Raw genomic sequence first — 13,375 nt, 5'->3', positions numbered from 1 at the left:
CGTTTGCACTTATTAATTTGTAAAAGAACAAAAAACTTAAAATCAGATTGGCCAGATTGCTGAGAACCTTCCACTGCTAGTAATATTACCTTTTGTGGAGTGTTTTGATTTAGAAATTCATCAATTAGGAATTTAAGGAAGTAATTAACAGTGTATATAAATATCCAAGAACAGAGATGTTCCTCTGTCACTAAAATAGAAATGGTATAAATTTTTTTAAAGATTTTTTTTTTTTATGTGAAAGGCAGAGTCACAGAGAGTGAGATTTTCATCTGCTGGTTTGCTCCCCAAATGGCTGCAACAGCCGGAGCTGGGCTAATTAGAAGCCAAGAGCTTCTTCCAGGTCTTCTACGAAGTTGCAAGGACCCAAGCACTTCAGCCACCTTCTGTTGCTTTCCCAGGCTCATTAGCGGGAAGCTGGATCAGAAGTGGAGCAGCTGGGACTTGAACTGGTGCCAGCATGGGATGCCAGTGCTGCAGGCAGCAACTTTGCCCACTATCCCACAGCACCAGCCCTTTTTAAAATATAACCTTCCTATGTGGAAAGCAGTGTTTTTGTCTTGGTTCTTACAGGTTCTCTTGAGATATTTCTATAATTGTTTTTCATCTTTTTTAGGTAATAAAAATGAAAAGTAATTTGGAACGATTCCAGGTTACAAAGCTCTGCCCATTCCAAGAAAAAATTCGAAGACAGTATTTAAGCACAAATGTAAGACAACAATCTGATTTTCTTTCTGTTTATAGTAAAATTAACTTTGCTTTAATCTGAGTGAGTAGATACTTTGTTTTCTGCTGCTTGGAGTTTTTTTTTTTAATAAAATGCTGTATACTCACCAATCAGGAATAGCAGTAGATTGTTACTGTTGTGTGACAATTGTTTCCAATTGCACACCACTCCCCTCTCTCTAGAGGTCATAACTGACCAGACAGTTGTGATAATTACCTCTATCCTTTTATTTATAGATTTAGAGCCTATTTATATGTTCTTAAAAATGTGTACCATTAATTTGGAAAAACTTGGTAGCAAACCTGTCAACGTGGGGAAAAGTAGAATTGCCCTGACAGTAAACTGACTGTTACTTAGGTTGTGTCTGGCTTCCAGCTGCCTTAATATCGAGGATAATCAAAAGCAGAAAAATCATCACCAGTACAGTTTTGTGTCTCTTCCCTAATGTTCTAAGTGAATTTTCTCAGAATACAAAACAGCATTACTTAGAAAAGAAGCTTGCCATGTCTCCCCAAACAGGCAAGGGTGACAGATTCTGGCTTGTGGGCCTCCTCAATTGGCTGTAGCTGCGCTGTGCCTGTAGCGGTGTGGTGACGAGGAGCCATGTACAGCTGTGCAGGAGGCTGTGGTGTCAGCACTCTTCAGGTGTTCGTCTCCCTTTTTTTGATCTCTTCCAGTTGATTCAGTAGAGCCACAACCCATCGAGCCATAATTATTATACTGTCCAGACATTATAACAATAGATGTGGCAAGTAAGAGGGCTCTTTTAACTCTGGACTGCTTTTATCTTGGCCATTGACAAGCTTAAAAAAAAAAAGGAGGCCGGCGCCGCGGCTCAATAGGCTAATCCTCCGCCTTGCGGCGCCGGCACACCGGGTTCTAGTCCCGGTCGGGGCACCGATCCTGTCCCGGTTGCCCCTCTTCCAGGCCAGCTCTCTGCTGTGGCCAGGGAGTGCAGTGGAGGACGGCCCAAGTCCTTGGGCCCTGCACCCCATGGGAGACCAGGAGAAGCACCTGTCTCCTGCCATCGGATCAGCGCGGTGTGCTGGCCGCAGCACGCCTACCGCAGCAGCCATTGGAGGGTGAACCAACGGCAAAGGAAGACCTTTCTCTCTGTCTCTCTCTCTCACTGTCCACTCTGCCTGTCAAAAAAAAAAAAAAAAAGGAATCAAGGACTTCATGTTCTCCATCCTCCCAGAATTGACCTAAAGACTTTATAAAGACAATTTTTTTTTTTTTTTTTTTTTTGACAGAGAGACAAAGAGAAAGGTCTTCCTTCCATTGGTTCACCCCCCAAATGGCCGCTATGGCCGGCGCAGTGCGCTGATCTGAAGCCAGGAGCCAGGTGCTTTTTCCTGGTCTCCCATGCAGGTGCAGAGCCCAACCACGTGGGCCATCCTCCACTGCCTTCCCGGGCCATAGCAGAGAGCCAGACTGAAAGAGGAGCAACCATTTCAGAACCGGCACCCCAACCGGGACTAGAACCTGGGGTGCCAGCGCCTCAGGCAGAGGATTGGCCTAGTGAGCCACAGCGCTGGCCTTTTTTTTTTTTTTTTTTTTTTTTTTGACAGGCAGAGTGGACAGTGAGAGAGAGAGAAACAGAGAGAAAGGTCTTCCTTTGCCATTGGTTCGCCCTCCAATGGCTGCCGCGGCCGGTGCGCTGCAGCCGGCGCTCCGCGCTGATCCAATGGCAGGAGCCAGGTGCTTCTCCTGGTCTCCCATGCGGGTGCAGGGCCCAAGCACTTGGGCCATTCTCCACTGCACTCCCTGGCCACAGCAGAAAGCTGGCCTGGAAGAGGGGCAACCTGGACAGAATCTGGCACCCCGACCGGGACTAGAACCGGGTGTGCCGGCGCCACAAGGCGGAGGATTAGCCTGTTGAGCCACTGCACCGGCAATGCCGGACCTTTATAAAGACTTCTAACCATGTAAACATTATCCACCACCAAGAAAATAGGTATTTTAAAGATACTCTACTTCAAGAGTCAGTGTGATCCTGTTGACTTCAGTTATGCCCATGACCGGGACGGATCTCTGCTCAGTTCTGTAGTCCTGATCTAAAATGTGATGTAGTCCATTATCCAGAGCCTTGAAACCATCCAGGTAGTAGGTAATCGACTAAGTTACATTGACATCTTGTCAGGTTGGAGCTGGGAAAAACTATTAAGAAAACAGAAAAGTACTTCATAAAATTGTGCAGAAGAGTTAACTGAAGGCACTTTTGAAAAGCCAAAAGATCCCTGGGACAATGAGTGATTGGCTTAGCAGTGAGATGTCTGTGTCCCACTTTAGGGTGCCTGTGTTCAGTTCCCAGCTCCCACTCTTCCAGGCCCTAGGAGGCAGTCATTGGCTCAGATAATGAGGTTCCTGCCATCTGCTTAGTCATTGTGGGCATTTGGAGAGTGAACCAATACATGGATTCTCTCTTCCCTTCTCTCTTTCCCCCTTTCCCGCAAATAAATCAATAAAGAAAGAAAGAAAAAAGATTCCCCGGTCTCATCCTGGGCCTGCTGATTCAGAATCTTCAGGGGAGTACAGCATTTTTCAGATGCTCTGTTAAAAAGTTCTGTTGTTGCCACCATTCTTGCTTTAATCAGCTTTAACAGTGTTTAAATCTAGAAATCACCACCCGAGTTTGGCCCCTGCAGCCCCATTTGACAGATAAATGGGCACAGAGGCCAATGACTGCTTTGATGTTGTCCACTTGCTGCTGGGTGACAGGCAGACATTGCGGGTGAGCTTCCAGCCTCTTTCCTGCACATCAGCGTATCTTCCCGTACAGAATGTGTCTGCTAGCGCCTTTGCAGGGGGCTTGCCCAGTGCCTTGTGGACTGGGCACTGCAGGTGAGTGTGGAAACCACACTCTGATGTACTTGCCAGAGTCCGGTCAGAAGCAGGAACTTCCCCTGCCTTTGCCCAGCAGTTAAATGTCCCGCTGTGGTGTTTTGTTTTGTTTTTGTTTTTTTTTCAGTTGGTGAGCCACATAGAAGAGATGCTGCAGACAGCCTACAACAAGCTCCACACGTGGCAGTCTCGGCGTCTAATGAAGAAAACGTGAGGAGTCCATGACTATCACATGTGATGTGAGATCGAAGAGAAATGTGACCTGCAGTGACTCTGGAAACCTGGCCTAGTAGACATGCAGATGACCACACAGAGTGACAAGAAACATCTGCACTCTGCCGACTCCCAGAGCTGATGCTATTGTACTTGCACATGGGGAGCTGACAAGAAGAAAGGGACTGATTCAGCTGAATGCTGGGGAGGTAAATTAAGGCAGAACCAAAATGAGCTAGGTTGCTAATATATATATATGTATGTATGTATGTATGTGTACATATATATGTGTACATATATATATTTTAAAAGACTGTTTACTGCAGTTACTCAGGAACTGCTTTTGATTCACATTAAGCTGCTTTCAGAAATTTAAAAATACTTTTTTAAAGGGTGCATTGATAAAATCTGAGGTTTTTTTGTTTTGTGGTTTTTTTTTCTGTGTAAATTGTTTTCCTAAGTTTATGGCACAGGGTAGACCTAAAGTGTTTCTCCTCCTTCCTCCCCTTGGATCCTCAAGTTTCTCTGACTTCTAGTTGTACCTTACATCCGCAAGTTACAAAGAGGGTGCTTTAAATCAGAGGGAGACTGTTGCTCAGCCATCCAGAGACAGTTGTAGTCAGAAGACATCATTGGTCCTGTGTTTCCTAGGGAAATAAGAATCGATAAATATTGCACTGAATGTTGGTGGTCTTGAGGCCCTAAATATAAAGAGGGAACATGTGAAAGCTGCGTGGGGTTTATATGCAGACTTTTGTCAGGAGACAATGACGCTGCATGTTTTTCTTTTGAGTGCAAATGTACATTGCTAAGTTTTTTTTTAAAGATGGCATGTGCTTTGAAAGAAGATATTGCATTTTTAAGAGTTTAAAATCTTATGAGTGAAAAATATAAGAAATCTTACTTATTTTCACCTCTTTAGAAGAAATAAAAGATGTTTCTCATATATCCTTTTCTGCAGTATCTTACTGTCCTTGGCAAATTGATAATCACTGCATAGCGACTGAACACACGCGCACGCATACACACATTTACATACTTACACATCTATTCATATATTCTTGTTCTGGAATCCATGCCATATTTTGTTCCTAACACGATCAACTCAGTTTATCTAAGACTTTAGACATCTTGTATTAAAATTTACACAAAAAAGTAAAACTTTTTATAGATACTCTGAACTGTAACACATCTTGTCATTCCTTATTATATGTGATATTTGCATGGGTGAGCTGCTCAAGGACTGCTCATTCTTAGTTTAAATTTTAGAGGTTCCTATCCACTGGTTCACTCCCTGGATATCTACAGCTGAAGCCAATTGCTGGAAACTCAATCCAAGTCTCACAGGGGGCAGGAACCCAATACTTGAGCCACCACCCCTGCCTCCCAGGGTCGGCATGAGCAGGAAACTGGAGTTTCAAACTCCGGCACTCTGATGTGGGACCATGGGCATTTTTTTTTCAAGGTTTCATTTACTTATTTGAAAGGCAGAGTTACAGAGAGAAGGAAGGGGGGCCAGGTAAAGATACGTCAATCTTCCATCTGCTGTTTCACTCCCCAAAAGGCTACAGTGGCCGTGGCTGGGCCAGGCCAAAGCCAAGGATCAGAGCTTCATCTGGATCTCCCACGAAGGCACAGGGGCCCAAGGACTTGAGCCATTCTTTGTTGCTTTCCCAGGCACATTATCAGGAAGCTAGCTCGGAAGTGGAGCAGCTGGGACACAAACCGGTGCCCATATGGGATGCTGGCACCATAGACAGCGGCTTAATTATGTGCCACAATGCCAGCCTCCAGGACATGGGCGTCACAACCACTGGGCTAAATGCTCACCCGTACTCATTCTTTTTTAAGGTATCTTACAAGCTGTTAATTCTTCATACAGTGGTTACAAGTCAAAACCTGTGATGTTGAACTGGTAAAAAGGAATAGAGTCCGTGTCATTTTCTGCCTCATTCTTGCTTTTTCTTCTGCAGATCAGACCAGCCATGGTTCAATCCTTTACACCTTCCAGTTCCACAAAATGCTTTCCATTGCATTAAGACTGCTGCAATTACTCCTGGCAGCAGTGGAGCAGCTAGAAAAAAAGGTCTGAAATTAAAAAGTATGTCTACTGGGAGAAGCAGACATAAATAAAATGTTCTGCTGAGTACTAAGATTAAATGATACGGGGCCGGCGCTCTAGCGAAGCGTTTTAAATCTGCAGTCTGCCGGCATCCCATATGGGTGCCGGTTTAGGTTGTGGCTGCTCCACTTCCAATCCAGCTCTCTGCTATGGCCTGGGAAGGCAATAGAAGATGGCCCAAGTCCTTGAGCCCCTGCACCTGCATGGGAGACCTGGAGGAGGCTCCTGGCTCCTGGCTTTGGATCTGCACAACTCACCATTGCAGCCTTCTGGGGAGTGAACCAGCAGATGGAAGACCTCTCTTTGTCTCTGCCTCTGCCTCTCTCTAACTCTGCCTTTAAAATAAATTTAAAAAAAAAAAAAAATTTAAATGATACAGGGGCTGGCATTGTGACACAACAATCCTTTTTGAGTACCGTCCCTTATGAGCCTTTATGCAAGTCCCAGCTACTCTACCTGATCACCTTCCTGTTTATGTGCCTGGGAAAGCAAAGATGTTCCAAGTACTTGGGCCTCTGCCACCTATGTGGGAGACCCAGATGAAGTTGCAGGCTCCTTGCTTCAGCTATTGGAGCCATTTGAATAGTGAACCAGAGGATGGAATCAATCACTCTCTCTCTCTCTCTCTCTCTCTCTATCTGTCTCTCTGTTTCTTTCCCCCTCCCTCCAACTCTGCCTTTCAAATAAATAAATGAATGTTAAAAAAAAAAAAAAGATACATATAATTGAGCCTGAAGGAAGAAAAGAATTTGGGGGAATTGAAGTGGGCTTTATTTAGAATGGTAGTATTGCAGCTGAGCCTTGAAAGTCGAATAGGATTGGCAGGATAGAGAGTCATTTGTTCAAGATTGAGGGAGGGGAAAGCATGAGGAGGTGCGGGGATTTGAAAGGCCCTGATGTGTTAGGGGAACAGGAAGAATTTGTTAGACTGGAGGTTAGGAAAATGGACTTAATTCAGGATGTGGATAGCCTTGTATTCTAAGGTCAGAAATTCAGGCGTAACCCATAAGGCCTGAGGGGTCTGGCCAGAAATTTTGAGCCAGCAAATTTTTTGAGGGGAGAAGGTGTTTATTGTTTAGAATACGAAGTTCTGACGGTTTGGGAGTCCAGAACCCAGAATCCCATTGGTATAATCCAGACTGGAAATCATATCCAGATTAAAATAGGTTCCGGTCAGGAGAAAAGAGGGGGCTGAGTAAAGGCGTTTTCATCCCTGAGGTGCACGTGCCCACTCTCAGGAGTCGGGAATTCAGGGTGCTTTCACCAGAGCAAACCTCCCATACAATGTCCAGCTTGCATTTGGGAAACCTCTGAGCCATGGAGCCCTTTACAGATGAACTTCAGTAGCTGTATCAGCGGCTCCCTGCCTCCCCTTTAAGGAAATAACAGCCGCTGGTGGGTGAGGGCTGCCCCAGGCCAGCCCTGTGCCAAGCATTCCCCACTGCCTCACTTCATTCCCAACCACTGGCAAAGCAGGTGGATACCACAGGTTGGTTGACGGATTAGAAATGATTTCAAGGTTAAATAAGTTACCCAAGTCACACAAGTAGGTTAGTGGCAGAGGCCTCCAATTATTCTCAATTGCTAAGGCTTCTCCACTCCCTTAGTGATTGAGATGTCTGCATTTCCTACCCAGCCCGGCACTCCATTGCCCAGTTTTTCATTTGATTGCTGTATCATTCCTGCCTCTGATTCTGCTCTGTGCTTCATTTGTCACAAATCACATTATGGAATTAGTCTGTCTAGTAGGCCCCAGGATCCCAGAGGACTCCAAAATACAGTTATTTTAATATATTTAACGGAAGCATGTTCTGCCCTGGAGAAAGTTTCTTCTGGCTAGAAGAGTAACGTCAGTAGTGTTTGTCTGCTTCAGCCTTAGACTACAAAAAAACCTGGTGATAACCATTTCAATCTGGAAAACAGAAGAATGTTTTAATATCTGCCTAGAAAGGTAACCCACTCGTGCAGCCCAAGAGTTTAATCCAGAAAGTCGTTTCCTATTGGTGCCTTCCCCGTCTTCTCTCACACTGGCAGTGCCCTGGGATGGCAGCTGCCCATTTCAAACTTAGATTTGCTGTCTGTAGCGTCAAGACGTACATGGGATTCCTCAGGATTACCTCTGCCCTTTCCCAGTTTAGCTTCTTCAAGACTCAGCTGTTCTTCCAGGTCTTGAGGCCAGGGAAGTCTCAGTTACTTTCAGCTGTCAGATTGTCCAGTACTGGAGCATTGCCTAGACCTGGTGAAGGAGTGATTCGCCCTCAGTGTGTACTGCGTTCCCTTATTTGGATGCATATTGAAGCTTTAGAAGAGGCTAAATGGTTTCCCGACTAACCAGAGAACTCTGCTTGCATAGAGTGTTTCACAGAACCCATAATACCTAATGGTGATCACGGTGTTGGACCTGTTGGGTTGGAGTCAGAGGCCCAGCTCCTACACCCACCCCAGCAGAGTGAGCATGAAAAACCAACACCAGCAAACTGCTGTGGGGGGGCGGGGGTGGTGGTGGCTGATACCAGGAGTGGACTGAAGTTGAAGTGTGATATCAATCTGGCTTAAATTTTTACCCAGCTCTGATGACAGAAATAAATGGCAAGATGGTAGGCTTAAACCCTGCTCTCAGCAGTTACATGAAAGGTAAACAGACGGGGAAGTCTGGGCACAGTGTGGAGATCACCACTGAACCGGAGTGTGGTTCAAGTCCTGCTTCTGCGCTGCATTCCAGCTTGCTGCTGCCGTGCACCCCAGCTGGCAGCAAGTAGGTGGCTCCTTGCCACCCACATGGAGACTGGACTGAATGTCTAGCTCCTGGCTCCAGCGTGACCCAATTCCAGCTGTTGTGAGCATTTGAGGTGTGAGCCCACAGATAGAAGAATTTTTTCTGCCTCTCAAATAAATTAGGTAAATGAAAATCTTAAAAGGTGAACAGACTGAACAGCAAGACACCCAAATGTTTATTATAGTCACAGAGATGCATCCTTACCTCACCTGACTCGCCCTCCCGTCGGGTGTCAGATTCACGTTCACTAGATGTTGGGATCCGAAGGCCTCTCCTTAAACTATTTGTCTCCAGTCCAAGCAGCTACATGAGCAACAAAAAGGGGATGGCAGGGACTGGTGTGGCACCACAGCTGGATTGGTGCTTTGGGTGTCTGCTTCCCATGTCAGTGCCTGGTCTAAGTCCTGGCTGCACTGCTTCCCACCTACTCCCTGCTGATGTATACCCTGGCAGCCCCCAGATGACAGCTCAAGTTCTTGGATTCCTGCTGCCCATGTTAGAGACCCAAATTGGGTTCTGGCTCTTGCAGGCATTTGGGGTGTGAACAGGTGGATGAAAGATCCATCTTCCTCCTCCCCTATCTCCCTATCCCTCTCTGTCTCAAATAAGAGGGGAGGAAATATCATATACAGTATTATTGCCCACTAATACCCACTTTTAAAATTATTGTAGGGGCCTGTGCTGTGGCACGAGATTAAGCTGCCACTTAGGACACCTATATCCTCAGAGTGAGTGCTGGTGAACCCCAGCTACTCCACTTCCAATCCAGCTCCCTGCTCATGTGCCTGGGAAGGTAACAGGTAATGACCCACAGTACTTGAGTCCCTGCCACCCACACTGGAGACCTGGATGAAGTTCCTGGCTCCTGGCTTTGACCTGGCCCTTACCTGGCTGTTGTGGGCATGTGGGGAGCGAACCAGCAGATGAAAGATCTCGATCTCGACCTCTCCTTCCCTTGTCTCTCCCCATCAACTGGCACTTTTGTGTGAGATGCCAGCGTTGCAAGTGTCAGCTTACTTAACCCACTGTGCCACAATGCCAGTCCCCAATGTTTTGAAAGAAATTATTGTAAAGTGAGGGGGGCATTGTGGCACAGAAGGTTAAGCTGCTGCTTGGAGACACTGTATCACATATTGCACAGCTGTTCGAGTCCCCGCTGCTCAGCTTCCAACTGATGCCCCAGAGAAGGCAGCAGACAGTGGCCCAAGTGATTGGATTCCTGCTGTCCACGTGGGAGACCCAAACTGGGTTCTGGTCTCCTGGCTTCAACCTGGCCCAACCCAGGCTATTGTGAACATACGGGCAATGAATGAGCAGTTGGAGGACCTCTATCTGTCCCTCCCTCTCTGTCACTCTGCTTTTGAAATAAAACTTCAAAAAGGGTAAGTTAGGGGCTGGCTGTGGCACAGCAGGGAGAGCTGCAGCCTGCAGTGCCATCAACCCATATGGGCGCTGCTTCGAGTCCCGGCTGCTCCACTTGTGATCCAGCTCTCTGCTATGGCCTGGGAAAGCAGAAGACGGCCTAAGTATTTGGGCCCTTGCACCTGTGTAGGAGACACGAAAGAAGCGCCTGGCTTTGGATCGGCCCAGCTCCTGCCATTGCGGCCATTTGGAGAGCGAACCAGCAGATAGAAGACCTCCCTTTTCTCTGCCTCTGCCACTCTGTAGCTCTGCCTCTCAAATATTTCAAAAAAAGGTAAGTAAAGTAGAATTCCTGTTTTCTTGAAGGTTTGTGTAGAGCTGAAATATATAAAATAGAAAATGTTGCTGTTCCCTTGTCCCCAAGCCCCACTCTGCTGAGCTAGTGCTCTGTGCATTTACTCCTGGGCATTTTTCTGTGCACTCAAATTCTTTTTCCAGCCTGCAGCCCGAGGTTTTTTTGACAGCGATACCCACACACTTGACTGCACTGTAAGAGCCATGTTGACCAAGGAGCTCGGCTCCCTAAAGAAGAATCCATTAGTAGTCCTTACTAAGCCCAGTGCTTGTGGCTTTCGGCCATTAGTATGCTGTTTCTGGCAGCTGGTTGGTTGTGTGTGAGAACAAGTTTGGCCTGGGCCACTGCAGGTCCTAGCGTTCTCCCTGTGCCAGCCAGGTCCCTCTCACCTGGAACCTTCAGCCCCACGTTTAGAATGTAGCAGAGTGTTCCAGTGGGCTTCCGGGCCGGCCTGACTCCTCCACAGCAAAGACGCGGGACAGCCGAGCTGTGGCACACAGCACAGACATTGGACCAAAGCTGTTTGGGTTTGAATCTCAGCTACATCACTCACTGCTCTGTGATCTTGAACAACTCATCTGCATCTCTGTTTCTTCGTCTACAAGATGGGCCTGGGGTACATGAGACAGAGGCTTGGCGCCGAGTCCAGCAGGTGCCAAGTGCCGCCTTTGCTGTAACATCCTCAGGCAGGTTTGCTGAGCCGTGCAGTGGAGCACTGCTGCACCTTGGTTTCCTTGCTTACCCTTAGAAACACAAGCAGAAGAAAACTCCCTCAACGGACCATGCAAGTGCTTTTATTAGGGATTTTTTTTTTTTTTTTTTTTTTTTGACAGGCAGAGTGGACAGTGAGAGAAAGAGAGAGAAAGGTCTTCCTTTGCCGTTGGTTCACCCTCCAATGGCCGCCACGGCCGGCGCATCGCGCTGATCCGAAGCCAGGAGCCAGGTGCTTCTCCTGGTCTCCCGTAGGGTGCAGGGCCCAAGCACTTGGGCCATCCTCCGCTGCACTCCCGGGCCATAGTAGAGGGCTGGCCTGGAAGAGGGGCAACCGGGACAGAATCCGGCGCCCTGACCTGGACTAGAACCCGGTGTGCCAGCGCCGCAGGTGGAGGATTAGCCTAGTGAGCCGCGGCGCCGGCTTTATTCGGGATTTTTTTGTTTTTTGTGGTGTCCTGCATTCTCCAACTTAGGAGCATTTTGAGGTTTTAAAAAACATATTGCTTATGGCATTTCACATCTTCATTTGCAGTATTTATGAAATAAATTCCACTCAGGGACATAAGAAGAATGTTTCCTTCATTTTTGCCTAGAGTGTAATATGTAAAATCTGGGTCAAATGTCAGCTTCAAGTAAGAGAACACTGAAAATTAGAATCCAGAATCCTTTTGAAATTAATGTTTCATTTGGATTTTATGTTTGTTATTTAGGGGGCAGAATGTTTTCGGTGAGAATGGGAAGAAAAGCATGTGCTGTTTTAGCCATTTGCTAAAATTGGAGAGGTTGGAATGAAACCGGAGGTAAAAGAAGAAGCCATACACTTCAGTGTTAGGGCATAGCAGATAAAGCTGCCACCTGCAGTGCCAGCATCCCATATGGGTGCTGGTTCGTGTCCCTGCTGTTCCACTTCCGATCCAGCTCCCAGGTAATGGCCTGGGAAAATCAGCGGAGAATGACCCAAGTGCTTGGTTCTCCTGCCACTCGTGGGATGCCTGGAAGAGGCTCATGGCTCCTGGCTTCAGCCTGGCCCAGCCCTGGCTGTTGAAGCCATCTGGGGAGTGAACCATTGATGGAAGATTCTCATTCTTTCTCTCTCCTCTCTCTCCTCTCTCTCTGGCTCTTTCAAATAAATCTTTTTTAAAAAGGAAGGAAAAGGCCGGTGCCGAGGCTCATTAGGCTAATCCTCCGCCTTGCGGCGCCGGCACACCTGGTTCTAGTCCCGGTTGGGGCGCCGGGTTCTGTCCCGGTTGCCCCTCATCCAGGCCAGCTCTCTGCTGTGGCCCGGGAGTGCAGTGGAGGATGGCCCAAGTCCTTGGGCCCTGCACCCCACGGGAGACCAGGAGAAGCACCTGGCTCCTGGCTTCGGATCAGCGTGGTGCGCCAGCTACAGCGCGCTGGCCGCGGCAGCCATTGTGGGGTGAACCAATGGAAAAGGATAAATAATATAAAATAATAAATAAATAATAATATAAATAAATAATATTTTTTAAAGGAGGAAAAGGAGCCATTGCGAACCTGCTGAGTTGGGAGGAGAGCAGCCTTGAAATTTGATCAAATACGTGCAAAAGGTTTCTCTTCAAAGCAGAGTTCCTCACAGGCTCCAGCGAGCACAACTCGTCCTGAAGATGGTAGTGCCACATATCACAGCTAGGACTGGGAAAGAGGAATTTCCTTAAAAACACAAAAGTCATCCACTTGACGTGTCCTGTGGATAGATCCGTGCAGGTGTTTTAAACATGCAAACGCCACAATTGAGCTGTCTGGGTTCAAATCCCCACCCTGCCACCTAATAACCATGTGACTCCTTAATCTCCAAACATGAGCTTCTTCATTTATAAAATGGGCACAGTGAGAATATTAGATTTATTGTGAAGACTGAATTCACTAATAAGTGTAACTGCTTAGAAGAGGGTCTGGAGGCAGGCCTTGCGGCACAGCAGGTAAAGCTGCCGCTTGGGACACCCACGGCCCATATTAGAGTGCCAGCTCAAGTCCCTGCTGTTCTGCTCCCAATCCACCTGCCTGCTAATGCACCTTGGGTCCCTGTCACCCACATGCAAGACCCGGATGGAGTTCCCAGGTTCCTGACTTCAGCCTGACCGAGCCCTAGCTGTTGCAGGCATTTGGGGAGTGAAGCAGAGAGTGAAGAGCTCTCTCTGTCTCTCCTTCTCACTCTGTTGCTCTTTCCAATTAATAAACAAATCTTAAAGAGATGCAGACTAGGATCTGGCACAAACGAGCATTCGCTTGTTTTCCTATCAT

The 13,375-nt window shown here is 47.2% G+C and overlaps 1 protein-coding gene across 1 annotated transcript in view; it reads left to right on the top strand.

The window, feature by feature from the left end:
- Positions 1 to 4,730, top strand: part of GTF2H1 (general transcription factor IIH subunit 1) — a 41,952-nt gene extending 37,222 nt beyond the window's left edge. The window contains exons 14-15 of the mRNA XM_062196406.1: positions 617 to 709; positions 3,699 to 4,730. Coding sequence (XP_062052390.1) covers positions 617 to 709; positions 3,699 to 3,785 — 180 coding nt within the window. The 3' untranslated portion in view covers positions 3,786 to 4,730. The remainder of the gene's footprint in view (positions 1 to 616; positions 710 to 3,698) is intronic.
- The last annotated feature ends 8,645 nt before the right edge of the window (positions 4,731 to 13,375 follow it).

The sequence above is a fragment of the Lepus europaeus genome, chromosome 7 (genome assembly GCF_033115175.1).
Source record: "Lepus europaeus isolate LE1 chromosome 7, mLepTim1.pri, whole genome shotgun sequence".
Classification (NCBI taxonomy): Eukaryota; Metazoa; Chordata; class Mammalia; order Lagomorpha; family Leporidae; genus Lepus; species Lepus europaeus.
This window is presented reverse-complemented; position numbering and strand designations above follow the sequence as displayed.